Consider the following 27,186-nt stretch of genomic DNA (forward strand, 5'->3'; position numbering starts at 1 on the left):
CTTGTCACTATCGTCCTCTATTTCTTACAGCCAAGCCAATTTTGTATTTACTTTCTAGCTCACCTTGGATTCCATGCAATCTCATCTTCTGGACCAGTCAACCATGCATTGCCTTGTTGCAACCTTTGCTAAAGTTCATGTAGCCAATAACTACAACTCATTTTGCAGTAGACCAAGAAGATTGCTCAATAATCTCCTTGGTCACCTCTTCAGCTCAACTGCCATGTTGTTGGCATATATTTATATATTTCTCAATTCCACATTATGTATTGGAACATGGAGTTGCACATGTCATAAGTGATAAAAGATATGAACGTAGTTCAGAATGTATTATTGTAGTGGCTTATTCAACTTGCCAGAAAGTTTAAAACTAGATGCTTATTTATTTATCTTTTGTGTTACTATTTCTGAAAATGCAGCCAGTCAATGATAGATAATCAGTGGGCTCCATGGAAAAATAAATTTCTACTTGTACAACATCCTGAACGTGGATATTCAAAGTGGAAGGGATGGGTACATTTACATTTTTTCAGAGGTCCATTTCCCCCAGTAGAGGTGGTTCAAAAAGTTTCATCAATGGTGCTCAAAATGTAAAGAGCTTTTGCAACAATAAAAATGCACAGAAGTGAGGCAGATTCAAAATAATTTTGAAAGACATCCATTATTAAGCTAAAATCCCCAATATCTACTGTGTACATGTATATTGCTGTATTGTGAGAGGTTAATTTCTCAATTGAACTTGAGTACAGGGTTGAAGATCATCTCCAGTGATGGTAAACTCCTGAGACTCATTGAGTTTGAATTAATGAAGTTTGAAGCTGTGTGGACAAAGTACTTTATTTTAATTCCCATTTACCAGTTTAATTTCCCTCTTACTGGGGAGATGGGTACTCTGGTTGCCAAGTGCCTCCACTGTCATCCAGCTGAAGAATAAGAACAACAAATATGTGGGAATATCATTAACCTCTGGATCTTTGTCAAGTCAAATCATTTCCATTGGTTGTATTAAAATCTTGGTATATTATATTGAAAAACCATTAGGACTGAGCAAATTCAAGAAATAGCTTAACCATCATCTGTCTCAGGACAACTGATAAACGAATAACACTACCTTTGCCAGGGATGTCTTTATTCCAAAAGAAATGAGACAATTTTGTTTACTATTTGGTAATGTATTAGTTTTATTCATGTAATTTTGCAGACTCCTTTACAACAGAGCACAAAATAGTGTCTGGTTTTATTGTAACAACCTAAAGCAGGAGGTTTTAATGAGTTAAGGAGCGTCTCCTGTATTTGCTGCTGTTAGCACATTCATGGACCATGTTGGTTGAATCTTTTAGGATATTACTTGAACAAGTGGTGTTCAAGAAATCACATGGGTTAAAACCATGTTGGCTTCATGTATCTGTTCATGATTGCATTGACAAGAGTAGCATGTCCTTATGTTCACTCTTCCTACCTTAAACAGTCGAATGTCTAATGACTGTCACATTCTGCTAAATGGGCAAGATCTCCAAAGCCAAGCAAGTTGACACTGCCACTCTGTTTGATGCTGTGGACATCAGCACAGCTGAATACTGTTACAGCACAACCTGCATTTTTGAAATGATGGAATCATTACTGTCAGTATACTGAAGAATTAAATATGGCTCACTCAGTGAGGAGGGTAAAAGAATATTCCAGGAACTTCACCAAGCACTCCAAAACTGAGATGCCAATGCCAGCATGAGAGTCTACAAACGCATCAACTTTGCTTTCAATGGACTTTGCAGTGAAAACGTGAAATGGTTGACTCACTTCCTGAGCATTAACACCACTGAAGGTTATTTCAGCCAATTTGGTTTGCTTCTAGTTAATAAGAAAATCTGAAGGTTCTAAATATGACAACAGACTATAACAATACCATATTTTTGCTGGTATACAGGTGCCTAATCCTTTCTCCGGGATTCCAAACACTGGCAACCTCCAAAAAATGGGTACTTTTTTTCAGTAGATGACATTACACATAAGTAACATTAATTTCCCATAATAAATTCTCCTTGGGTGTCCTCTCAGCTTCGGTAGAAAGGTGGCTCTTTGCTCCAGTACCTGGTGAGAGAAAAGCAGGTGCCATTTGGCTCAGTGCAGAAGCAATGGCCGTCCTTGCCCATAATTCCCTATGCAACTGGAACCACACTGGCGCTGGCAGAGGGGTTCCAGCTAAGTGGGGAATTATGGGTATTGAAGACAGCAATTGCTCTCACATTGAGTCAGCATGGCGCTCCGTAAAGTCTGGGCTCAGCAGCATTGCACCCCTGCTGCTGTATCGGGAGTTAAATGGCGGGGAGGGGGTGCCTGAGGGCCAGCCCGCCAGCACTCAGCTCCACTACACCAATGGCCCTCTCCTCCTGCAGCTGTGCACCTCATGTCCGGCCTTCTGCCCCACTTGGCAGCCAACGATGGCTACATTTTTGGCTGAGCTCCTGGGCCACCCTGTCACCTCTGAATCCACCTGACCAACACACTGGTTGAGAGTCTCCTATATGGTGCTTCCCCACACCCCCCCCCCCCCCCACCACCTCTGCTATCCTAGGGCGCAAAATAGACTGGGAGGGTGCAATGGAGGCGGGGGAGCAAGACATTTGCTTAAATGGATCAAAATGATTCCAAACTCCAGAAGATTCTGAACAATGACAGGTGTCCAGTCCCAACGATCCCAGATAAAAGGTTAGGCACCTGTACTGGTAATGCTACAATGGAAGTATTTACCTGCCATTGAGTGTAATTGTCCGAGTATATCCCAAATATAAAAACCTGGAGAAGTTCAATTTGGCCACAATGATTAATCCATGAGCCTACAAAGTAATGGTAGTTTTTGTTGGCAATTTCATCTTAGTTTGGCTTGATCAACAATTACCTGCTCACGAGTTTCAGTTTAGGTCTTGCTGTGACCGCTGGTTTGGGTCTGAGCTTTGATGAGGAATTTCAATTCTATAAGTGTAGTGAGAATGAATGTTTTTGTTATGAAGAGTTGTTGGGGCATATAGTCACCAATGAGGAGAAGCTTAATTAAAAGAACCATCCTACAAGAGGAAGTGAGAGGTTGGGATATCCTGTGGCATTTGATTTTCTCTGGTATAATCAAAGGCTTTCCACTATATAACCTAGGAATGTGATGTGAAAATATTTCCTTTTTAACTGCACAGCAATATTCATAGCAATATCCTTTGCATATGTAGAAAAATAATGCTGGCAAGAGGAGATGGTTCAATTCAAACATTGCCAAGGTTACATTATACCTGGAATTTTTTTGAAAGGGAGCGCATAGTTCCTGCTTGCTTGGTGAAAACCTTCCAGATCATGTTGCAGAAACTATAGTGCAGCTTGAGCACCAAAGAAAATGTTTCACATTTAAAACAGAAAAATAAACTTAAATGAAAGGCCAAATTGGTGGATCTGGTGATCAAGACTAAAACAGCAAAAACTTGAGAGGGCAGTGGTTCAAGAAAGAGATCACTAGGCCCACATCTTTCATCATTCCAAAGATAAACACCCCAGCTCTGCCAAGCTTGCTTCAAATGACACGTTCTCCAGTCCGGACAACGTCCTGGTAAATCTTCTCTGAAATGGTTGTTGCTTTTGGCTCTTCTGCTACATTACAGTAGCATTGAACTAAATACTCTTTTGGTTCTGTACTATGTTAAGCTGTTACCAGTTTGTCCTCTGTTTTAAGCTCAAAGGTACATAATATATTTGTTTCTGCTTCAATAGTTAAAGTGGGGAAGTCATCTTTATGCAAAACTGATACTGCAAGTGAAGATATTGAAAAAGCAGAGAAAGATACGGTATTTACTTCTGTACTTAAACTTATTGGGAAGTTAAAAACCATTCTTATTAACATCATGAATGGTAATAATTCAGAAGAGATTCTGATGTATTTTTTAGGAAAATCAGGAAAAACTCCAAAAGTCCTTGAAAATGGAAAATTATTCATCCAATAAGAAAGCAAATGGTAAGTTTTTAATGCATATGTAAAAGGTACTAGCCATATTATAAAAAGAAAGATATTTAGAGACTAACAAGCTGCAACTTAAAGAAATTTGAAGAGGCTCTTCAATTAGAGGATAATGGCAATGATCAGGACGTAAGAATGAATCTCAGAACTTGGTCAAAATGATTCCTGGAGTAGCATATTTGATAAGCTGGTTGTGCAAGTTTGCAAAATGATGTATTGTTCATAAAATTTGTTCACAAGATGATAATTAACTCAAAAATTTAATTTCTGAAGTTAAATTTTAGACATACAGCACAGTAACAGGAGAGCCTGTGCCACCCAAATACACCCAGTTAACCTACAACCCTCAGGAAGCTTTGAACGGAGACTTCCCCACCCCAGAAAACCCATGCAAACACAGGGAGAAAATACAAACTCCTTACAACGCAGGATTCAAACCCTAGTCCCGATCACTGAAGCTGTAACAGTGTTGCGCCAACCGTGCTGCCCTGAAGCTAATAAATTAAGTTCCAAGAGTTGGCTTGGAAAGACTTGAAGAAATTTGCATTGGAGAGAAGTCATTCTGTAGATTAGTTAACTTGTGAGACAAAAGAAACCTGTGGCAAAAACATTTCATAATTTTATTCTTGAAAAGATGACAGTATGATAATAAAATGGAAGGGCAGCCATTGATTTTTGGGCCAATAACCCAAATGACAAAATCAGGTTCTGCTTTGGCTAGCTATTCTGCAATAGGTTGCAGAAGGTTTATTTGAGTCACCAAAATGCTGAAGGAACTCAGCTGGTCTTTTCAGCATCTAGAGCAGACAAATATGTATTGCTGACACGTTTCGGGCCTGAGCCCTTCTTCGAGGAACAATTAGAAAAGACAGAAGCAGGAGATCTCAGAAAGTCTCAAAATTCAAACAATGGAGAAGGTTTCCAGACCAACAAAAGGTGTTAATTGGATGCTACAAGAGACAAGGTAGAATTTATCATGTCTGTACAAAAGGGAATGGCGAGATGACAGATAAAGAAGGGGCTGGGGAGGGTATTAATGAAAGTCGGAGAAGTCGATATTAATGCCATCCAATTGGATGGTGCCCATTCTGAAGATGAGGTGCTCTTCCTTCAATTTACAAGTGTTCTCACTCTGGCTGTACAGGAGACCATAGACATATAAGCAAGGGAATGGGATGGAGAATTGAGATGGATGGCCACTTGGAGATCCATGCTATTGTGGACAGTGTTGAGAGGTGCTTAACAAGATGTGTCCAGTGTCTCTGATGTAAAGGAGATGATGTAAGGGACAACCAGGAGGATTGAGTGAACAGTACTGTATGGTAGAAGTTTTTTTAGGGTCTTATTTGAAGATGACTGGTGTATGAGAAAACAAACCAGATGCAAGATTATAAATCTAAAATAATGAGAGTAATTTTTGTTTTTTTTGATTCAAAAATAGAAAATATAATTTTTAAAGTATTTTCTGTGCTTTTCCTAAGTAAATTTTCAATTTGAAAATCTGTTGTGATTTTAATGTTTTTGAGAGTATCTTCTGTAAATATAGTTGTTTTGAGATAAACAGTTAAATTATATAAATTTGCAGGTCTTTCTCACTCAACCAACTAGTCCTGAAAGCAGACCCCACAATTCATAAAGGATGTAATGAAATAATAGTTAAGAATATATTTGAAATCCTCTATGATGTATTGATAGGATAAAGTGAGCAGTTGCCTGGCCTGACATCAGTTCAGAATTTCACAGAACAATACTTGGATTTCTGCTGTTCTTGTTGGGCCCATTATTTAACTGTACCAATTGTAGTGAGAGGAGTGCAGGTGTGATTTCTTCTTCTCTCCCACCGCCACCCCAAAAATGTTTTTTTTAAATTGATCTGTATATTTTTTAAATTTACATTAGTGCTCTAGTTTAAAACTGGTTGAATTCAGTACTTTCAAGTCAAGCAGCGCATTTTAGATCGTAGATTTGCAATAAGGCTTTTCAAGCCACAAATTCCTGGTGCTCTTCTTGCCACTTAAATTTCCAGTTAACTTGCAAAGTCTCTGTGGGAATAATGGAAAAAGAGAGGATGTCTTGTATTTATCTTCTCAATTAGTTTTGAAGGGCACTATTAGTGTGATTTAGAAAATGGTATAGATACATTGAAAGGACTCTAGATTCTAATCACATGAGAGAGAAGGGTATGGTGACCTTGAATAAAGTGAAATGTACTGGGCAAGGTTTGCTGAATGCAAAGGTTTTAGCATCCAGTAATTGGACTGAGAATATTGTTGCAGGCTCAATATTCTTGCATATTTCCCCATGTTTGACCTTAATCAATTAGGGAAGGAGTCATTTGTATCTCCTCTAGGCAGTGTTCATTAACTTTTTTTATCAACATAAAATTACTTTCTGCATTAATTTATTCTGGGGTCTCAAATGTATTTTAGGTGTTTTGTGCTGTGGTTGATCTGTTTGAAAATTAAATTGTTCAGAGGCTAATTGGAGAGATGCTTACAAGCAGTAGACTGAAGAAGCTCAGATGTTCAGAATGGACTTGAATCTGGATTGTTTGAAGAAATGGTAGTGTTTTAAAATGATGTGTTGCTTGAAAAAGCATTAAAAAAGTGTTTACGCTGTAGTATTCTATTTGTGTTGCTTTCTTTTGTTTTTCTTTCCAGCCAAGGATAATTCCACCATGACAAACAACATTAAGCAGGAGGATGATTATGTTTCACGGCGGCCAAGACGCACCACAAGATTATCTCTACAAGCAGCTCAGGCCCAAGCCCAAGCCGAAGTTCAAGCTCCAACTCCTCGGCCTCAAAGGTCTTCACGGTCCCTGGTGAAAGTAACGTGTGCTAACTGCAAAAAGCCACTGCAAAAGGGGCAAACTGCATACCAGAGAAAAGGAGCACCTCAACTCTTTTGCTCTTCTTCCTGTCTCACAACCTATTCTCAGAAACCATCATCGCTCAAGATTTGCACTTTCTGCAACAAGTGAGTAATAAATTAGTTTGTGCGCAGTTTTGATTCAAGCTAAAGTCGCCATCGTGACACTTACACAAGAGATCTATTTGCAATACAGTCTGTGTGTGCCTTCACTTATTGAAATAAAGATATGGAGAGAGAAATCCTAATTGCTTGCAGCTTGTTTAGGTCTTTCAACTGAAAGTTGCCAACATCCCATAGCCTGTGTGAGCTATGAGCCTCTCACTGGTCCACTGCCATGGTCACCATCGTGTAGGGTCATCTCCAATGCCTATACTTCTCAAGGTGGGGGGGGGGGGGGTGTGGGGTGTTTCTGGTGCTTGTGCTGGTCCACTGCTCCCTTGGAGTTGCAACTCCTTGAGGCCACTGCCAGCACTGGCACTGTGCTCATAGGATTTTAAATAAATACACCTGTCAAGTCCTTTAACAAGCCACTTAAAGCCTATATGGAGCCGTTGGCCTCAGGACTGGGAGGTTGCACCCTGCAGAGGAGTGCTCTGTCTTCTCCCCAGGTTCATGACAGCACTGACATTTCAGCATCTCTGGCAGCGTCACAGTTTTTGTTTTTTTTTTTGCATAATTTCGCTTCTCATAATCCAGGGATTCTAGAGTTTAGTGATTTAGCACATGGAATTTGATTTTTAAATGAATTTCTTGTGATTAATACTACCCCTCCACTATCAGACTCCTCAGCCACAAACTCAGGGATGTATTACTTTTTTTTTAACTCTCTCTATAGTGCAATCAGTTTGTATACATTTCTTTATTGAGTACAGGTTTTTTTTGCACTACCAATAAGTGGCAATTCTGTCTGGGCCACAGGAAAAAAGAATCTTAAGGTTATATGTGATGTCATGTATGTACTCTTGACAATAAATAAATGTGACAAAGAATACTAAAATTCTAACAGACACATCTGAAAGTGAAAAGACTTGATTGGAATTGCTTTGTAAATATTTTGCACACAAGTTTTGGGGGGGGGGTAAAAAATTGGGGAAAAAGTAGTTTGTGTAAAGGAGAATGCCATCATGTGGTTTCTTCAATAAAAAGAGAACTACATGTAAAGGTTTTCTTATTCTAATGAAGCATGGCAGAAGTGGTCAGATTTTTTGTGACAAAATAATTGTAATTTTTGGAAAGTCCTAATGAATGCTGGGGATTTGTATTTAACTTTTAAGTGTTCTGCATGTTTAAATTTCAAGTTGGGAATAAAGAATTGCCTGAATTAGGCCAATAGATATTGGTTTGGGAAATAATAAGATAGACATGTTTACATGATGGATAAAATGAATGACCTGAATGCAGAAACCCAGTGAATGCTGCATAGTTCATAGATGATAAACTACGACTGGGTGGCCACAGCAGAATTGGCTGCTACTGGTCCACTACATGACATTTCAGAATATAATAATCTTAAATTGTATTAACTAGGTGTAGACTAAAAAAGATTTTTTAAGTATTATTATTTCTACCCTGACTGTATCCTTCATTGGATAGCAAATACTGTGGCCATGTTGATAGGAATCAATTTGGAAACTCTACTATGATAAATTTTTTAAGTGCTTTAAATAGGATGAAGCTTTCAGTTTAAGTGGGAGCAACTCCAATTCTGCGGTCACTACTGAAATGAGTATTGAGATTGATCCCATGTATTGGAATTCAGAATTATCAGGACTTTGCAGCTGTATATTTCCAATGTTAACTTTATCCACCTTTCACGACTGTTCATATCGGGGAGGCCAAACCTTTCTGGTTGAAAAAGAAAAATACAAAGAGTCACGGGCCAAACAAGATTAAGCCCAGCAGTTTTCAATTCATAACACTGCAAGAAAAATGGTGTATTTAGACCATAAACTCCTGTACTATTGAAAATTCATTTTCTATCAAATTAACTACAGCACAACTCTGATTATCCGATATCGGATTCTCAGAAATCCTCATTTATCCGAAAAAAATTTCAGAGCAGAAGTGACTGGGGACCTTGGGCCCCCGGCGCCGGCAGCAGTAGACCTCGGGCTCCCAGCACAAGCAGGGCTGTGGTGGGGAAGTGTCGGTGATCGACAGTGGCCAACATTTTTTTTGGTGAGAATTAAACTTTATTTTAATGCTTAAAAAGCCATACCTTGTTGTAATAATGTTTATACAACTATAAACAAGTGATTTGTTGTTGTTACTGGGCTGTTTTTAAAAAATGACCAGTTCTCCAAAAAAAAGTTTATCCGAAATGGGCCCAGTCCTGACCATTTCCAATAATCGGAGTTGGACTGTATATGACAGTAATGAACTGTTGACATTACAGTAGTTTATTGATCTACTCACATATTATAGTAGGCTACTCTGCTCTTTCATTTAAATGAATACAATAAAACTTTAAAATTTATTCAAAAAGCAGAGGAAAAATAAGAACAGGAGAAAAGATCAAGAAAGGGACAAGGTCATCTCAACATTCCTCCACAACTCTCAGTGAATACAGTTCATGGTCCAAGTGTCCACCTTAATGATTATGATACAATGTGTAAATCTGTAGATAGATTATTAAAGTTAACAGATACAATTCAAATCAGGCAAGCACACTTCCCCTTGACTTGGATCAGAGTATTCATTTATCCATCAAGTCTGAAATTTTTGGTATCCCTTGCTATTTGCTGTCTTTTTGGTTCCACCATGTTTAATAAACTGAACTAAACTTTTTTCAACTGAGATTGACATTTTCATCAATGAATAACTTTGCAACTATCGGTCTCGTGTTCAAAATGACTGCGACATCTATGACGTACAATGTACATAGTGCAATTTATTGTTAGAGACTATGTGGGCCATGTTCCACTTTATTTTTACCCTGGACCATTTTAAAAATGGATAATGGGCCATAGTTGTCCCAGGGACTGCAGTCTGGCCACCCTTGCTTTATATCTTAGTTTGAAATTAACCCATTTATATTAGTGGAGTAATTTTATTCTTGTACCTTTTGATGTCAAAAAATATTTTACATTTTATTAACTGTTGTGAAGGTTTTACAAGCCTTTCTGTTCATTTAACTAGACAATAAACTTCACCATAAAGCTGCAACCTCTTTTTTTGTTTTCCTCTGTTGTGAAAATATCAGGAATGTTGGTGTCTTTCCAAAGTATATGAAGGCTTTGTGATTGTTTCTAGTTTTGAGTCTGCAATTTTATTCTGAATACTGTGAATATTCTTGTCCCTCCACTCCATCATGTTCCACCTGGAGAACAACACTGGCTATGCCAGGCTGCTGTTCATTGACTTCAGCTCGATGTTTAATACAGTCATACCCCAGAGGCTCGTGGAGAAGTTGTCCTTACTGGGACTCAACAACCCTCTCTAACTGAATTCTCAACTTCCTAATGGAAAGACCACAGATTATCTGGGTTGGCAGTAGAATGTTGAGTATTGGTGCACCTCAGAGCTGTGTGCTCAGCCCATTCCTGCTCACACACTGCAACGCCAGATCCAACTCCAACAGAGTCATCAAGTTTGCAGACGACATGACAGTAGTTGGCTCAATCAGCAACAACAACAAGTTGCACTACAGAGAAGAGTTGGAAAATCTCATGAAATAGTGTGAGAATAACAACCAAGTTTCAACGTGGACAAAGTGGAGATGATTGGACTTCAGGAGCACCAGGGTCGACTACCCTCACTACACATTAATAGCTCAGTCGTGGAGAGCATAGAGAACACCAAGTTTTTTTTTGGAAGTTATGAACCATGGACTATCATTACAAAGGATGGATTTCTGCAAAGAATTCTGTGCTTATGGTATAGCTGAGTGCTGACCCATCAGTTGCTTGGAACTTTCGAGAACAAAGGGAGAATCCAGCTATGAAGCAGAGAGCTGCAGTTGGAGTGGCAGAGGGCAGCTGGAGAGCTATGTGAAATGCACATCCCTCATAAGTGAGGATTTGTAAGTTTACTGCAACGCAATATCAGTTATTTCTCTCTCCAACGTTCAATACAACATCCTTTATTATCTGTTAAAGAACTGAACTGGGACATTGAACTTTGAATTTGAATTCTGTGGACTGTTTTTATTGGACTGACTTACTTAACTGACTGACCTGGGGTTTTTTCTTTTTTTGAATATTGGATGCAGAATAATGGTCTGGGTTTTTCACATACGCACGGTTTCAAAGTGTATGATGTCTGTATATTTGCCATAGATACTTATAGTGGGGTTAATTGTGTTAAGACATATTGTTAATAGTCATTAATAAATATAGAATTAAAATGTAATCCTTTTGAATTGTATCTTCTGTTGTTGCTGGTTTGAGATGTAACAGTCCACTCAAGAAGTGACCTATCCTAACATTTTTCTTGTCAATAAGACACAACAATGACTGCACTTCTTGAGAAGACTAAGATGAGCGAGGCTACCAGCCACCATCCTGGCAAATTTTCTATGGGAGCTCTATCAAGAGTGTCCTGACCAGCTGTATCACAGTTGCCCAAGATCATCAGATCAGAAAACAATCCATAGGACTACAAGAGCAGCAGAGAGTATCGCTGGTGTCTCCCTCACCCTTACCGATGGGATTTTACAGGATTGTTGTCTGAAGAGGGCTCACAAAATCAGTGACGACCCCTCCCACCCTTGCACAGCATCTGTCAGCTACTCTTGTTGTGAAAGAGATCCAGGAGTATCAGAGCCGGAACTACCAAGCTAAGAAGCAGCTGCTTCCCAAGGGCGGTGAGACTGCTGAATGACTTAGAAACTGCTCATATAAATCTTCCATAACTCAACTAACAAAAATGTTTGTTTATTTCAATATAGTATAAAAGTACTGTGCATGTGTCATTTGACTCTGTGTGTTTCACAGAGGACCAGAGAATGCTATTTTGTCATATTGTATATGTACAATTGGATGATAAATAAACTTGACAATTATCTGTGGTGTTCATCTTTATATTTTCTGCTGTTTTCTAACTCTTGCTGGGGTTTTTTTTGTAGCTTTCTTTCCCTTTGTAATATGTTCTCATAATGATTTGGATAAACCTGTTTTGTTTTAAAACTTCCCTGTTTGTTCTAGTCTCAATAAAGGAGAAAGATTTTGTATATTTTGTGTACATGCCAATAATGAATCTTGGACTTCTCAGTTCATTGTCCATGATGAAGACATTATTTACTTGAATCCTGTAATCTAAATTTTTTTTTAGGTTTGAGAGAAGACAATAAAATTTAATATACTGCTCTTTTTAATTCCAGAGATATTTTGAATACAAAGGAATTGGTGGTGGCACAGGCTGGATCCAGCCAGGCTTTCCAGGAATTTTGCAATGCCACATGTCTGTCACTTTATGAGGCCAAGCTCCTTAAACCATCATCAGATGAATCAAGATGCAGTATCTGCAATAAAAAGGGAAAGGTGTGTTTTGACATCTCTGGTTTAACTATATACTTTGTTATTTCTGATGCATAAAGTTACAATACAGGAACAGATTATATTTTGTTTAAATGTAAATAGTTTCTCTCTCCTGTTCTGATGAATTTCCATGCCATAAATTCACAAGGGGAAAGTTGATCTTTCAAAATATCAGAATTAAATAGTGCTGTTTATGTTTGCGCTCAATTTGTGGAGGCAGATATACTAATCTCTTCAACCAAATCACATTTGCAGGTAGGATGCTTGAGGAAATGTTGCTTTCTGTAGCAGACTTTTTTCCCAATTCTTACCTTCCTCTACATCCATGAATTCCTGAGTGTTTGAGGTGCTGCCATTATTATGGATATAATGAGGGTGGATGAATATTCAGAAATTCTTTTATCAACGACTGGGCTCTTTTGAGCTCTGATGCAAATTTATTAATAGCCTAATAGATAAATGACTCCTATAGCCTGCACTTGAGTATCTGAAGGTGAGATGGAAGATTGCTGTGTAATAATAACCTTGCAAAGATTGTGGATTTGTACTTTTCCTCCAAAGACATTCTTCAATGAGATGCTGAATGATACACTTGGCAACCAAGGTATTACCATACTTGACAGCATAGAAGACCTACTTCCCCCCCCCCCCAAAAAAATTGGCTGAAAAATACCCCCTGGGTCTTGTTTGTGAAGTTGTAATCGAACAGGTTGCTGTCTACTCGCCCAGCTTCAAGAAGCCTGCAGAGGTGCTGCAGCTTTGTGGGCCACCTTCCCTCAGGTGGCCTGTGCTTTCCAGAGTCACCGCTGCTCATTTCCCCTGGTGAGAAGGCTGACATGGCAGCCCCCCGCCAGCAGCACAAGAGGTGCTGGAGGAACCGATTCGCCAACTTACCCATAAATCGTTTTTTCTTAATCTTCCTGCTGAAATGGGGAGGGGGTTTCATATGCTGTCAAATATGGTAAGTTGCTGCATGTTGCGACATTTAACTGTCTTCCTTAACACTGCTCAGGCTTGATAATATATTCTCCTAAACCCCAAATTTTGCATTATTGTGCCTGAAATTGTCACTGTTGATCACTTTTAAATTAGACTCTCATGGTTCTGGGTGTATACCTGCCTGAACCCTTTGAATTAAATAGAAAATAAATTACTACAACAGGCTTGCTTATCGGAGTACAATACATCTCATTACTTGGTTCAAATTTACATGGCTCCTCGAGAATCTCTGAGACAATTTGCTTTGTTGCTTATGGATTAAGTAAGGCAGTGTGTGAATACAGTTTCCAGAAATGAAGATGAATATCTTTTGCCATCCCAAAGTCGCCAATTGACGGGCTGTCCATGAAATATGTATTGTTTTATCATATTCCTCACAAATTAATTTAGTATGGACTAAATAATTTGATGTTAACTTAGTTTCATTGAATTTAGTAAATTTAAACTGCTGTCAACTGTGTTTTTTGAGGTGTGGCGGCTATTGAATAGTGGAGAATATTTGGCCTATTTGCATCATTACACAAAGGTCAGCACTTGTTATCAAAGGCACAATTCTCTGGGATATTTGCTCATTAGTAAAGCAATCCAAGTAGATTAGCAATGCTCAGAACTCAAGACGTGACTCGTAAGACCATGGGTAAGCTAGGCAATATTTTACTTCCTAGAACAGTGGTACACAAGTCCTTGTACATTTCATTCACAATACAAAACTTGTGGCTCTTGCTTCTAGATTCAACATGAAGTCAGTAATGAAAATGTGGTCCATCGGCTGTGCAGCAATGCATGTTTCAGCAAGTTTAGAGCAAGCAATGGCCTGAAGACCAACTGTTGTGATAATTGTGGGGTTTATTTTTATAACCGAGGATTTATGCTTCAATATTTATATCATGAAGGCCAACAAAGGAGGTTCTGCAACACAGGGTGTTTGAATATGTACAAGAAGGTAATGTTGTCTTCATTTCTCTATTGCCCACATCCCTTTTGTTTATTTTCCCAAGAATAAACTTTTACGTTTCTTTATAGACTTTTTTTTAAAAACTTGGGCAACTTGGCTGGCAACTGACTGTTCCCAGACTTGAAGTTCAGGTGCCAAATCCTTGTTAGAAGGGAGTACTTCTGTTGTTTCAAAGCAGTGTGTCACCTGCAGACTGAACTAAGTCTGTTTTCATTTCAATAGTTGCATTAACAAGGACATGGTAAAGTTTTTGTTCTTAAAATGTTTCAGTTAATTTATGATGTGTGAGTTCAATATCTTATCCAAAATGCTCTGACATTGTTCTAACTGTTTTCCACTTGCATTTGACTCAATTTAGCACTCATGTTAATCGGTTACATGCACAACATTTTAACTGTTGATAGTTTGAGACCTGATTTTCTCTCCTTCCCCCACTCCCCACAACCCCCAGTTTTATTTCCCAACTCCTAATTGAATCAAAGTAATGGTAGAAATATAAAAACCTAATCATGCTAAAGTCATTGTTTGAATAGGGGAAAAATTAATTAGGAATTTAGCATTTTGGTAAAAGTTAATGATACACATGTTCATTTATTCAGTGACCATTCAGCACCAATGCCACAAACAGCTGATGGGTGGTGGTGTATTTTAAGCCTTTGGTGCGTTTGACACTGTCTTGAATATTTGCAGATTTCCTCAGAGCATTCATTCTGGTTACCACAAGTTTGAAAGTATGATTTTTCATTCAGTTTAATGTTCCCAATCATGGAATTGTTTTTGAAGAATGCAGAAAGCAAAACAAGTGAGGGTGAAGTTAGACACAAGCTTGTAATACCAAAGTGTGTTTGGAGCAGTTTGCCTCTCCAAGATAGAACTACTTTCATACAAGGTGATCAAAGTTTTACAGGTACTTGCACTCACTCACCTGTGTGGACAAAGCTTTGTCTCTATTAAAATAAAACTAGGGATTTTTTTTGGCAGAAGCCTACGTTGGTGCATTAACTGTGTAATTAAGACCAATTATAGTTTTGCTGAAAGGTTTTTTTGAGGAGATGGGTCAGCCCATTGGGAATTATAGCCCTTTCATCCTTGGATTCTGCTCCAACCAAGCATCCACCTACACCATCCTTACAAGATATTCTTTGATTCACCCCACAGTCCCTGCAAATTTTCAACTATCTATGCACAAGGAGCAATTTACTGCAGTTAAACGATCTGCAGGCATTTGAGATGTTGGGCAAGCAAGAAGAAATGCAAATAGCCACACAGTTATGCCACTCATCTTTATCACTACGTATTTTTATAACCTCCAACAAATTAATATTGACCATTATCCCAATTTATTTTGTAATTATGAATAATCAATTATTTGACAATATTCTTAAATCTCTCCACTACTCAGAAAAACACTAAAGTGCTTCCTTGTGCTTGGTGCAAGACTTTGGGTAAGAACTTCGACATGATAGCGAATGTGGATACCACTGGGAAGATGGGCTTCTTTTGTTCACTTTGTTGCATTACCTCACATAAGGTGAAACAATCTGGAACAATAGGTATGGATATTTTAATGTCTGTCTTTTGCTCAACGTGTTGCTGTGAGGAATGATGTTGCTGTTAAATAATGTAGCTTTTGATTTCCATTCTTTCAATTTTATTTACAAATTTCCTGTATTTAGGTAATCAAAACTCCACACAATATGCCAGATTTTGCCTCATCGATGTTTTGTACTTTACCATGACATCCCAATTACAATACTAAATACTTTCATTTATTAAGGCCAATGTGTCAAAAGCTCTCTTTACTACCCTATCTAACTGTGACACCACTTTCAGAAAATTATGTATCTATATTCCCAGATTCTTCTGTTCTACTGCACTCCTCTGTGCCCTGCCGATTACTGTATATGACCTACCTTGTCCTTCCAAAATGCAACACCTCACACTTGTCTGCATTAAATTTCATCTGCCATTTTGCAGCCAAATTTTGCACTTGATCCTTGAAAACCTTCTTCACTGTCCACTACATGTTTGATCCTTGTGTCATCTGTGAACCTGCTTATTCAGTTTGCCACACTATCATCCAGATCATTGATAGAGATGACAAACAACAATACACGCTGCACTGATCCTTGAGGCACACCACCAGTCACAAGCTTCCAGAGTGGCAATCGTCCACTACCACTCTCCAGTTTACTACCTCACCATGAATACTGAGCATTTGAACCTTCCTCACTAACCTCCTATGTGGGACCTTATCAAAGGCCTCACTAAAGTCTATGCAGAAAACATTCACAGTCTTTCCTTCATCAACATTCCTGGTAACTCCAAACTCTTTAAGATTGGTTAAATATGGCCTACCATGCACAAAACCATGTAGACTATCCCAAATCAGTCCCTGATGTCCATAATGTTTGGGGCAAAGACATTTTTTCCTTTATTTGTCCCCTGTGCTTCACAGTTTTAAATTTGCAATCAAACAATTGATTTTAAAATGCACATTCCAGATTTTATTTAGGGATATTTTTATACATTTTGGTTTGACCATGCATAAATTACAGCACTTTTGAGACATAGTCCCCTCTTTTTAGGCCACCCGTAATGTTTGGAATTTAGCAATGATATGTCTATTAAAGTAGTCATGTTTAGTACTTTGTTGCATTTCCCTTTGCATGAAATGTCTACTCGAAGTCTGTGATTCATAGTCATCACCAGGTGCTGAGATTCTTCTCTGATGATGCCATTTCAGGCCTCTACTGCAGCCATTTATAGCTCCTGCTTGTTTCAGGGATTTCTCCCCTTCAGTGTGTGGAAGGCATCCTTTATTGGATTTGGGTTGCGTGACTGACTTGGCCATTCAATGATTGTCCATCTTCTTGTTTTGAAAAATTCTTTTGTTGCCTTTGCAATATGTTTGATATCATTGTCTTGCTGAAAGATGAATTTGCTCAAATCTGAGCAGATAAGATGTTTCCATGCACCTCAGAATTCATTTTGCTACTGCCATCAGCTGCTATATCATCAATTAAGATAGGTGCACCAATACCTGTGGCAGCCATACATGCCTAGACCATAACACCCCACCTCCATGTTTCAAAGATGAGGTGGTATACTTTGCATCTTGGACAGTTACTTTATGCCTCCACACTTTGCTCACCATCACTCCTGATAAAGGTTAATCTTGGTCTCATCGGCCACAAAACTTTTCCAGAATTCTGCAGTCTCTTTTAAATACTCTTGGCAAACTGTAATCTGGCCACCCTGTTTTTGTGGTTAAGTTGTAATTTGAATCTTGCAGTATAGCCTCTGTATTTCTGTTCATGAAGTCTTCTGTGGACAGTAGTCATTGACACATCCACACCTGCTGAGGGGTGTTTTTGATCTGTCGGACACGTGTTTGGGATTTTTCTTCATTATGATGAGAATTCTTCTGTCATCAGCCATGGAGGTCTTCCTTGGCCTACCAGTCCCTTTGCAATTTCTGAGAGGGTACTGGATGTTCCAAGCAGTTGATTTTGGCAATCTGGGTATGTGTGATGTCTCGTTCTTTTTTTATTCTTGATAATCAAACTCATAATGGCTTCTTTGACTTACATTGGCATAACTCATTCCTGTCTCTTTCTGTAGGCTTAATATCTTTTTCATCCACCACTCCACTATCTGCTCTGGCACTCATCCCCCTTCTACTTTGTTCAGCAAATGCAAAAACTAGCAGTTAAAAGGAGATATTCCTTGTATATTCATATTATCTATTTAAATTCTGTTTGATGTACTCTCTACACTAATGTGTGTTTAAATGGATTTTGGGTAATAAGTTTATACTTGATGCAATAGGTGAACCTGCATTTTTGAATTGGATAAGCAGTATTGCTCTTCTATGCCTATTTCGACCAAATTGAATTGATATATTTTTTTTAATTGACAGGACCCAAGACCAAATGTAGATTTTGTAAAAAGAATCTTTTGGAGCGTGTTTATTATAACATGACTGATCGAGTTGTGCATCAGTTTTGTAGCCCAAACTGTTGGACTAATTTTCAGGTAAATTTCTGTGCTTTTGTATTTAAAAAATTCATATGAAATCTATTATTTAGATAGAATATTTCCTTGAAGTGTTATGTAGGAACTAGTTCTTATTTTAACAGCAATATTTTTGTATCCGCTTGATTTTTGCTGATAAATGAAATTGGCAACTTGCTGTACACAATGTATCATTCTTGCCTCTTTGAGAAAATACACCAAGGTTTTCACAATTAAAGCTTAAAAGCACAAACTGAAGTTGCATGGAATCTCAAGCAAACAGAAGATGGTAGAAATGACTACTTCTGAGGAGAGAACAGATCAGTTGATTTTCGTTTGAGTTCTTTTGTTGAAATAAAACAAAATCAACAAAGTTTCATAATGTGAAGCATATCAGTTGCGAGGTGGCATCAGGTTCCATAGTTATTGGAAGAAGAAGATATTTAAAAGGTAATTCAATTTCATAGATGACAGTAAGTTTAAGGAAATGCTTGAAGATGGGGCACTACCATTAGATTAAGTAGATAATTAACAAAATTCAATAATTTTTTGATCTATCGAGGCTAATTATTCTTAAACAACCTCTCATAATTAGTGAATTTGCATTCCTTAAGATTTTTAATATCACCTGTTCAAAAGGAATATTTCCTTTGTCTCCATTCCATTTGTCCTCTGTTTCGTTTCTGTACTTGGTTTTCTGTGAAATTCTAGATTTAACTTCTGCATTTGTTAGTATTTTTAAAAATCTAATTTATTTGAGGAAATGCACAATTGCTAAGTAAAAACAGAATGTAGAAATGGTCAGCAGGTCAGGCAGTCATTGAATGTGAAATTGAAATAACATAGATGATCAGTGACCTTTTTTATTAAACTGAGCTGAGATATATCACATGCACTCCTGGAATTACTGAGATCATTTTGCTTGGTTTGTTTTGGTATAAAATGGATGCAGTGTTTACTAATTTTTGTGGCCACGATCAGCCCCGACAGTATGACTATTTGTTTGATCCTTGTTTTTGGATATCAGCCCAACTATTTGTAGTGTAAATTTTAAAAAAATGCCTGAGAGATCAATTCTTGATTTTTGATATCCTGTTCAAGTACTTTATAAATTTCTTTGTGGCTTCTGTTTCTTGAGTTCATGTGTTAGTGGGGAGGTTTGTGTCATCTTTGCATGCATCAAAATATGAGTTGAAAAGAAGTATTTATTTACTTTTTTCCACCCTCATAAATTCTGAGGGCAAATTTCATCCCATATCTCAGATTTTTGGCTGGTGATTTTTTTTTTTAATTGAGAGTTCATTTTTCTTAACTGAATGTTTTGTAGAGCTGACTCTGTGCAGAAGTTAGTGGTGTTGCTCCAAGCTCCAGTTGACCTTGGTCCTATCCTGACTTCTGTGTGTGTTGCATGTTCTTCCCATGGCTTTAGGTTTTCCCTGAGACCATAAACATTGCAAAGATGTGCTTATTGGTCGGTTAATTGCCAATGGTAATTTGCCAGTGGTGGATGTAGAATCAGGGAGTTGATTGGCATGTAAATGAGAACAAGTTACTGGGAAATAAGTGAGATGAGGAGATAGATGGGATTGTTCAGAGTTGATCTGGACTCAGATCAACTTGTATGTCATGTGATATATGAAATGGGGATTTCAGAATTTTAAAATCCTCTTAACTATCCAAGAACAAGATTAAAATCTACAATTTATAGATGAATGGAAATGGGCTTTACTATCTCTGGTGTTTAGGGATAAAATGATGCCCAAGTAAACTATCAACAGTGATGTACATTTTTCAGAGATGCTTTTGGCCACTGGACTGATGCGTGTTCAATGTATTGATTGAGACATACAATAGCAGCAAATGATTTACAGATCAGGGCATAGTTGTTTATGATTGTAATTAATATTTTAAACCAATGATTCTCAACAGGGGGCCACAGAAAATTAAAGGGGAAGGGGCATGGACTAATATAAAATATTTTTTTGTGTAGTTGTTAGAGAAATATGGGAGAAACCAATTAAGCTTGACTGCTTCATGGGGTTGAGGGGGCATCAACTTTGAGCAGAGTCCTAAAGGGACCATAGCCAAAAAAAAGTTGAGAGTGGCTATTTTAGATCATGGGATCTTGGTGATGAATTTCAGTCTTTAGATCCTTGAATTAAGGCATCTATGAATGAATCGTAAATTTCATCCTTGGGGTACTCGTATAGGTGCTTTATTTTCCCATAATTTTGAAAACTTGTTTTTGCAGCAAACAAGTCCTGAAGGCAGCATCCAACTTAATTGCACCTATTGCCACAATATTTTCAGTGGGAAACCAGAAATACTGGACTGGCAGGTAAGGCATTGATGGTACACTCCATATGTGTACAATGTAAAAGAGAGGATAATATATCAAACATTTGGATAAAAGATTGATCATGTTTATTTTTTGGCATTCATATGAAGTTTCATTCTGCCAAATACAGTCATGACGGAAGTTCTGATTAATTTCCTTGGGAGCATTGATTTTTGAACCTTTATTTTTATTTAAGGGGAGCATTCGGCAGTTTTGTTGCAAAGTATGCTGTGAAGATTATAAGCGACTACATGGTGTCGTTTCGATCTGTGAATATTGCAAACAAGAAAAGATTCTGCACGAGAAAATTAAGTTTTCGGGAGTAGAAAAGAATTTCTGTAGTGAAGGTATGATCCCAGAGTAATAGAACAGTTCCATTGCAGATGAAGGATTATTATAATTTTGATGATATGTGCTGCAAGGGGTGAAGCTTTCCAAGTGGTAATATCTGTAAATAGTCCAATATAGGTTCCCTTTCCTTTGTCTTGAGTGCATAAATTCCCACTCAATCTCTTACTCCTGTGTCCATTCCCATTAATTTTTTTTTCCATGTCAACCCACTAAACTGAATACATTAATCTCTCACATTATGAAGTCTTACATGAGAAGGCCACTGTGAAGAAGGCAGTCTTAAAATTCTGCTAACACATTGGCATCGTGCCTGCACCAGCTGTTCACAAAGTTGTGGGGAGCTGCAAAACTACCACAAGACCTCAAAGATGCATTAATTGTGTCCATCTACAAGATCAAGGGAGACGAGAGAGATTGCAACAATTATCTTGGCATCTCTATTCTGTCAGTTGAGAAAATGTCTCGTGAAGATCATCCTTAGACATTTGGTGTCAAACATCAATGACAACATCCTTCCTAAAAACCATTGTGGCTTTTGAATAGGTCATAGTACAGTGGATATGATGATCTCTGAACCAGCTCAGTGAAAAGTCTTGAGAAGCAGAGAAGTCTCTGTTACATTTGTTGATCTAACCAAAGCATTTGACACTGTTGGTAGAAATGGCCTGTGAAGCTCTTACCAAATTTCGGTTGCGCCCCCCCACCCCCAGCCTAATCAACATCATCTGTCAGTTTGACGGAGGTATGGAAGGTCACATCAATAGGCGTGGTGAGTTGCCAGACACATTTCCCATCAGCAGTAGTGTAAAACAGGGTTGTGTTTTGCCTCCTACTCTGTTTGAACTATTCTTTGCTGCTGTCCTTCAGGATGCCACATCAGAAATAAAGTTAGGGGTCTTCCTACAAATGAGGGCTGATGGCTGGCTCCTCAACCTCACAAGACAGAGCAAAATCAAAAGTCAGGGACATGGTGGTGCAAGAGCTACAGTTTGCAGATGACTGTGTACTGGTTGTCCACTCTCTTGAAAACTTGCAGGAGATCACCAGTCACTTTGCTAGTGCTGCCAAGAGCTTTGGATTGACAGTCAGCCTGAAAAAGACAGAAGTTTTGTACCAACCGGCCCTTGGGTCGAGCTATGAAGAACCTCGATGACACTCGTCTCAATGCTGTCAACAAGTTTTACTACCGGGCAACACAATAATATCCTCAGCTGCTCTAGATGTAGAGATTGAGTCAAGAACCAGAAAGGCCCGCATTGCCTTTGGTCGGCTGAAATTTGGGTTAGGTTACAGAACATCAGGTTGTCACCAAGTGCAAGGTGTACAGGGCCATTGTCATATCAGCCTTGCTCTATGGATGTGAGATATGGTGTCCATATCAGAGTCACTTATATCAGCTTGACCAACTGCAGCAGCGTCATCTGCGTTCTCTGGTGAAGATCACCTGGTGAGACAAAGTCTCCAATACTGAGGTCCTTTCTCGAGCCAGAATGCAGCAGCTTCAATCTTGATGATGTCAGCCCAACTGCACTGGGCAGGACATGTTGTCAGAATGCCTGACAGAAGACTGGCCAAGGATATCTTGTACAGCCAACTGTCCAGTTGTACCCGAAAACGAAGAGGCCAGCGACAACGGTACAAGGATGTTCTGCACAGGAGCCATTAAGAAAGCTGACATTTCCCCGTCAATATGGGAGGATTTGGCTCAAAGTCCCTCACAATGGAGGGGCACCATCAGAAAAGGTGTGGACAAGCTCAAAGAGGCAACAGAGTTCCTGTCCCTGCTGTACCTCCAGGCCTCACCTGCCAAGAATGTGGCAAACTGTGCCTGTCAAGGATCAGTCTTGTATAGCCTCTCCAGGATGCACATGTCAAACCTCACAAACTGACTGATAGGGACCACCATCATCCTATGGGATGGATACCCAGAAGAAGGCATTATGAAGTCCTCATATGAGAATGCCACTGTGAAGAAGGCAATCTTAGAATTTTCTTTTCCTTGTTAAAGATTTTTCTCCCATGTTAATATTTTTTATACCATTTAGACACTTACTTTCTCTAACAAATATTTTGTAGAATTAATTTCCTTTCGTCCTCCTTTTGCTGTACTACTGCATTTTGAGTTTTGGTAAATTTAATGGAGCATTTACTTTCTTTTGTCATCCCCATTCCTCTTTGTCTGAGATCTAATTGCAGAGTAAGGAAATGTGTCTTAAACCCATATCTCCAATATAAAGCGTAAAAGCCTTTTTTAAATTTGAAGAACTGTACAACAGCCTTTACATCTAGGCTTTCCTCCTCTTCTCCCTACCTGCATGCTGCTGCTGTCTACCTTTGGTCTAGTTTCCCACTGTTTTTCCTCTTATTTTGCTTTCTACTCAACTATTTTATTTCTTGTCCCATCCACTTATACTCTTACACCATTCAGTGACAGATAAGATGACATTGACAGTTCAGTATTTAGCATATCCATTGACTCTCTTTAAAAAGTGCTTGTATGTCCTGAATCCACAATTCAATTTTCGCAACTGGCAATGTAGCCGTAGCTTTTACCGCACCCAGATATTTGAATCTTGTTGCAATATCTTTCCTTCTGAAGCTTATTGTCCTTGTCATGAATGTATTCCATTTTTTTTGATCTGCTCTTAGTACTGAGACTATGTTGGTCAAGGGAATGCTATCCTGTTTGATTGCATTATAGTTCATTATCCTTGTGGTCCATTAAGACATTTTATTTTTGTGCTGTCTTTCCCATTTTCTGAGCTTCACCAGCCGGGTCCTGCAAAATGATTGTACAAAGACTGCAGCATCATATTTTGCCCTGATGAGCTGTCCTTCATACTACGTTATGTGCACCACTAGTAAGGCTTCCCACGGAGCAATCATGACTGAACTTAACTGGCAGAACTATTATTCCAGCAATTTTTCATAGTTGGATCCTTTTGTTCTAACTTCTGAACTCTGTTGCCCATTTAGTCTCCTCGTTTAAGTCTATGCCCTCATTTCCTTGCATTCTAAAACCTTACAAGAAAAATGTTTTTCCATTTGTGCACTCTGACGTCGTGCTCATTGGTTCATTTATTTGCTGTATGATTTGATGCATTCTGTTCAGCTTTGCTCTTGGTTTTGGAATTTACTCAATGGTCTGTGACTTGTGTATCATTGATTCCAGGTTTGCTTCATCTTGTTTATTGACACTTTGCTCAATTACTCATGCCAAAGGTTAAAGGTTCCATTATTGTCATGTAATACTACATTTAGAATGTAATATACTTGAAATCCTTTGAGTTTTGCCTCCCGTAAGGCAGAGAAAGAGTTGCCGCTTTGTCCAGCTCCCCTCACAGTAACTTACAGTACCTGGTGTTTCTAGGCAGTGTCCCCTCCAAGCATTGACTAGGCCTGAGCCTGCTTAGCTTTTGAGATCAGACAATTTCATGCATATTCAGGCTATTAAGCTTCTTATTTCAAAATAACTTCAAAGAATTTTATGTCGTCCCTCACTCTTCTCAGAGAAGAGATCCAGCTTGGCCTTCTGTTCAAACAAGTAAAATGGATATAAATCTTATCCCAACTTATTTTCATACTGCACTCACATAAAGTGCGCTCAGCGCTTCAAGTGTGGCCTAATCAAGCCTTGATGCCATTTTACTCCAGCTTTATTTTTCATTTCTAATCCTTGAGAACTAAACCTAACCTTCAATTGTCTACTCTTTAGACTGAACTAGTTCAATTTTTCAAAATTTAACTATTCAGCATCTTGCTCCAAGCAAAGTCTTGCTCACTAATACGTGACCTTGTGAACCTACATCTGTTATGTCTCTGGAAGTACTGAATTTAAAATCCTCTTCTCCTTTGAACATTCCACCATTTTGAAGCACAATATTCTCTGACCACTTCCTGTGCACTTTAGTCCTCTCACACTTTTGTTTAGACCCATGACTTATTGTAATTTGCAACTCCCTCACCTTCCCTCCACCCTGAAACTAACAGAGAGCTCCTATACATTAAAAGCATTGTGCACAGACGACCAAGAGGACTGATCACTGCATGTTTTCTTCAGTTATATTTTTATTTTGTTTTAAAAAGATGCTTTCATATTGAAAACCATTTCAAATTAATATGACCTGGCTGGCCATTTCCAAAGTGATTTTACACGTGGTGGGGGTGGGGGGGGGGGGGTGCGATTATCCCATGCCGTCAAGTGTTTTCAATTGGTTTGTCCTTCCAGCTTCAGAACAAACCTCAATCTGAGCTTTTGCAGCAATATTTTCTGAAGGCATTCCTCCCAGGTTTATTTTCTTATTGTTAAAGTCCATTCAGAATGTAGTTTTGTTTATTAAATGTTCCCACCACATTGCATTGATAACGGGGAAAAAAGTTGTGAAGACTTGGAGATTCTCTTTTCTGTTGGCGAATGCATGTTAGCCTCATGGGAAGGAGGGAATGTAATGTAAATCTGTACAAATTATTATCTTGCAAGGTATTCTGACTTCTGCCAACTTTAATGTTGCACTTTTGCCAGTTAAGGTGGATTTTCTATAAGTATGGCTGGAAAAGATCAGCTGCCTCAGCACAAATAAAATCTGGGACCTTAAGTTTACTTGCAGTTAAATACAGCATATGAAATATGTGGTATTTGAAGGTTACAAGTCAGAGACCACAAATCTAAATCTAAACTGGGTTGCTCAAATTAATTATAATACTCAAATTCATGTGTCATTTAACAGAACATGCATGATCAATTTTTGTTTGTTTGTAATATTGTTATCCTCTGTCTTCACCTGCAAGAAAAATTTCAGTATTCAGTGCATTCTTCAGAGTGTAATTATATTCATGGGTTCTGGGGGAAGCCAGATAATGACTATTTGAAAATTTTGTCACTACCCTCAGGTAGTGCTACATGCCACAGAATGCACAAAATCATATAACATGCATTATTGATACAAAGATCTGCAAATGAGGATGTTTGTTACAAAATTCTGATGGAAAAGCTCATAGTACAAGGTAGCTATTATTTTGGCACAGTTGTTCCTACCAGCTGGGTATATCAGCTTTGCTGTTACAAATTTTTGCCATCCCATCTGCCATGCTGATTTATCTGTGGACTGGTTATTACTGGTGTGAACGAACGCATTGCATTCTGGTGCTGAGCATTTGAATGTGGTGTAGATGGCACCTCTTTGGGAACACCCTATTGTAGTTAACCATCAACTATTCATTTTGTGGTTTGCAAATGTTGTATGTTCTTCTCATTTTCAACCTTTGGTGCCATTGGGAGCAGGCCTCCTAGCCTCTGCAAGGATAACTGAAATTGCAAGGGAGATGGAACCAGAAAGAAAGAAAAACTTTTGGGAAAAGTTTTATCCTTGCAACAAACAGGGTGTTTGTTTCTGTAGGTATCTTTAAGTTTGCTGCAGCCTTCTTGACATGCTTTAATTTTCTTTCTTCGTATGCATTGTCTGCAGGTTGTGTGCTTCTTTATAAGCAGGACTTTACCAAAAACCTGGGCTTGTGCTGCATCACATGTGCTTACTGTTCCCAGACCTGTCAGAGGGGAGTTACCAAAGAGCTGGATGGAAATACATGGGATTTCTGTGGGGAGGAATGCAAAAGCAAATATCTACTCTGGTACTTCAAGGTCAGTAGGAAATTGCATATCATAAGTTTTCAGGCTCTTGCATTCACCCTCACATTTTTTTCCCTCCCACTCCTGGGCAAAAGAACTTGAAGGTTTTGTACCTATAGATGAGAGGTATATAATCATTGTTTGCAGACTGTAGTGGTTAACTTTTTATTTTCCCATTTTCTAGCCATGTTCAAACGCAGTACCCATTTAACATTTCTGGGTAAAATAAAACAACATATTACCTTGCACTGTAGGTTTAGGTGGAACCTTCATCTTTTGTGTGCTTGATACCACACGAGGTGTTGGTGAGCTGTTGAACCTCATAAGGTATGAAGTTCGAAGAACCATTGACAGTTTAACAAGCATGTTCAATCTTTTTCAAAATAAAATGCAATGTGGTTGAAATTGAGATGTCTGCAATGTGTTATACTTTTGAGATTTTTTTTGGTCAAAGCATTGAATTTACTTCAGCCCTCTTGTGAATTGTGACATTTTGCCAGCTATATGTGCTTTTTCTATCCACCAAAATGCTGAAAGGGTTTTGCATGACTAACA

The 27,186-nt window shown here is 38.5% G+C and overlaps 1 protein-coding gene across 1 annotated transcript in view; it reads left to right on the plus strand.

Annotated features, from left to right (window-relative positions):
• LOC138740350 (zinc finger MYM-type protein 3-like) overlaps nucleotides 1-27,186 on the plus strand; it is an 86,712-nt gene that overhangs the window by 23,775 nt on the left and 35,751 nt on the right. The window contains exons 3-12 of the mRNA XM_069892879.1: nucleotides 3,751-3,824; nucleotides 3,925-3,991; nucleotides 6,655-6,973; nucleotides 12,189-12,348; nucleotides 14,075-14,287; nucleotides 15,702-15,852; nucleotides 18,222-18,337; nucleotides 20,568-20,654; nucleotides 20,851-21,001; nucleotides 26,471-26,643. Of these exons, the coding sequence (XP_069748980.1) occupies nucleotides 3,751-3,824; nucleotides 3,925-3,991; nucleotides 6,655-6,973; nucleotides 12,189-12,348; nucleotides 14,075-14,287; nucleotides 15,702-15,852; nucleotides 18,222-18,337; nucleotides 20,568-20,654; nucleotides 20,851-21,001; nucleotides 26,471-26,643 (1,511 nt within the window). The remainder of the gene's footprint in view (nucleotides 1-3,750; nucleotides 3,825-3,924; nucleotides 3,992-6,654; nucleotides 6,974-12,188; nucleotides 12,349-14,074; nucleotides 14,288-15,701; nucleotides 15,853-18,221; nucleotides 18,338-20,567; nucleotides 20,655-20,850; nucleotides 21,002-26,470; nucleotides 26,644-27,186) is intronic.

The sequence above is a fragment of the Narcine bancroftii genome, chromosome 8 (genome assembly GCF_036971445.1).
Source record: "Narcine bancroftii isolate sNarBan1 chromosome 8, sNarBan1.hap1, whole genome shotgun sequence".
Lineage (NCBI taxonomy): Eukaryota > Metazoa > Chordata > Chondrichthyes > Torpediniformes > Narcinidae > Narcine > Narcine bancroftii.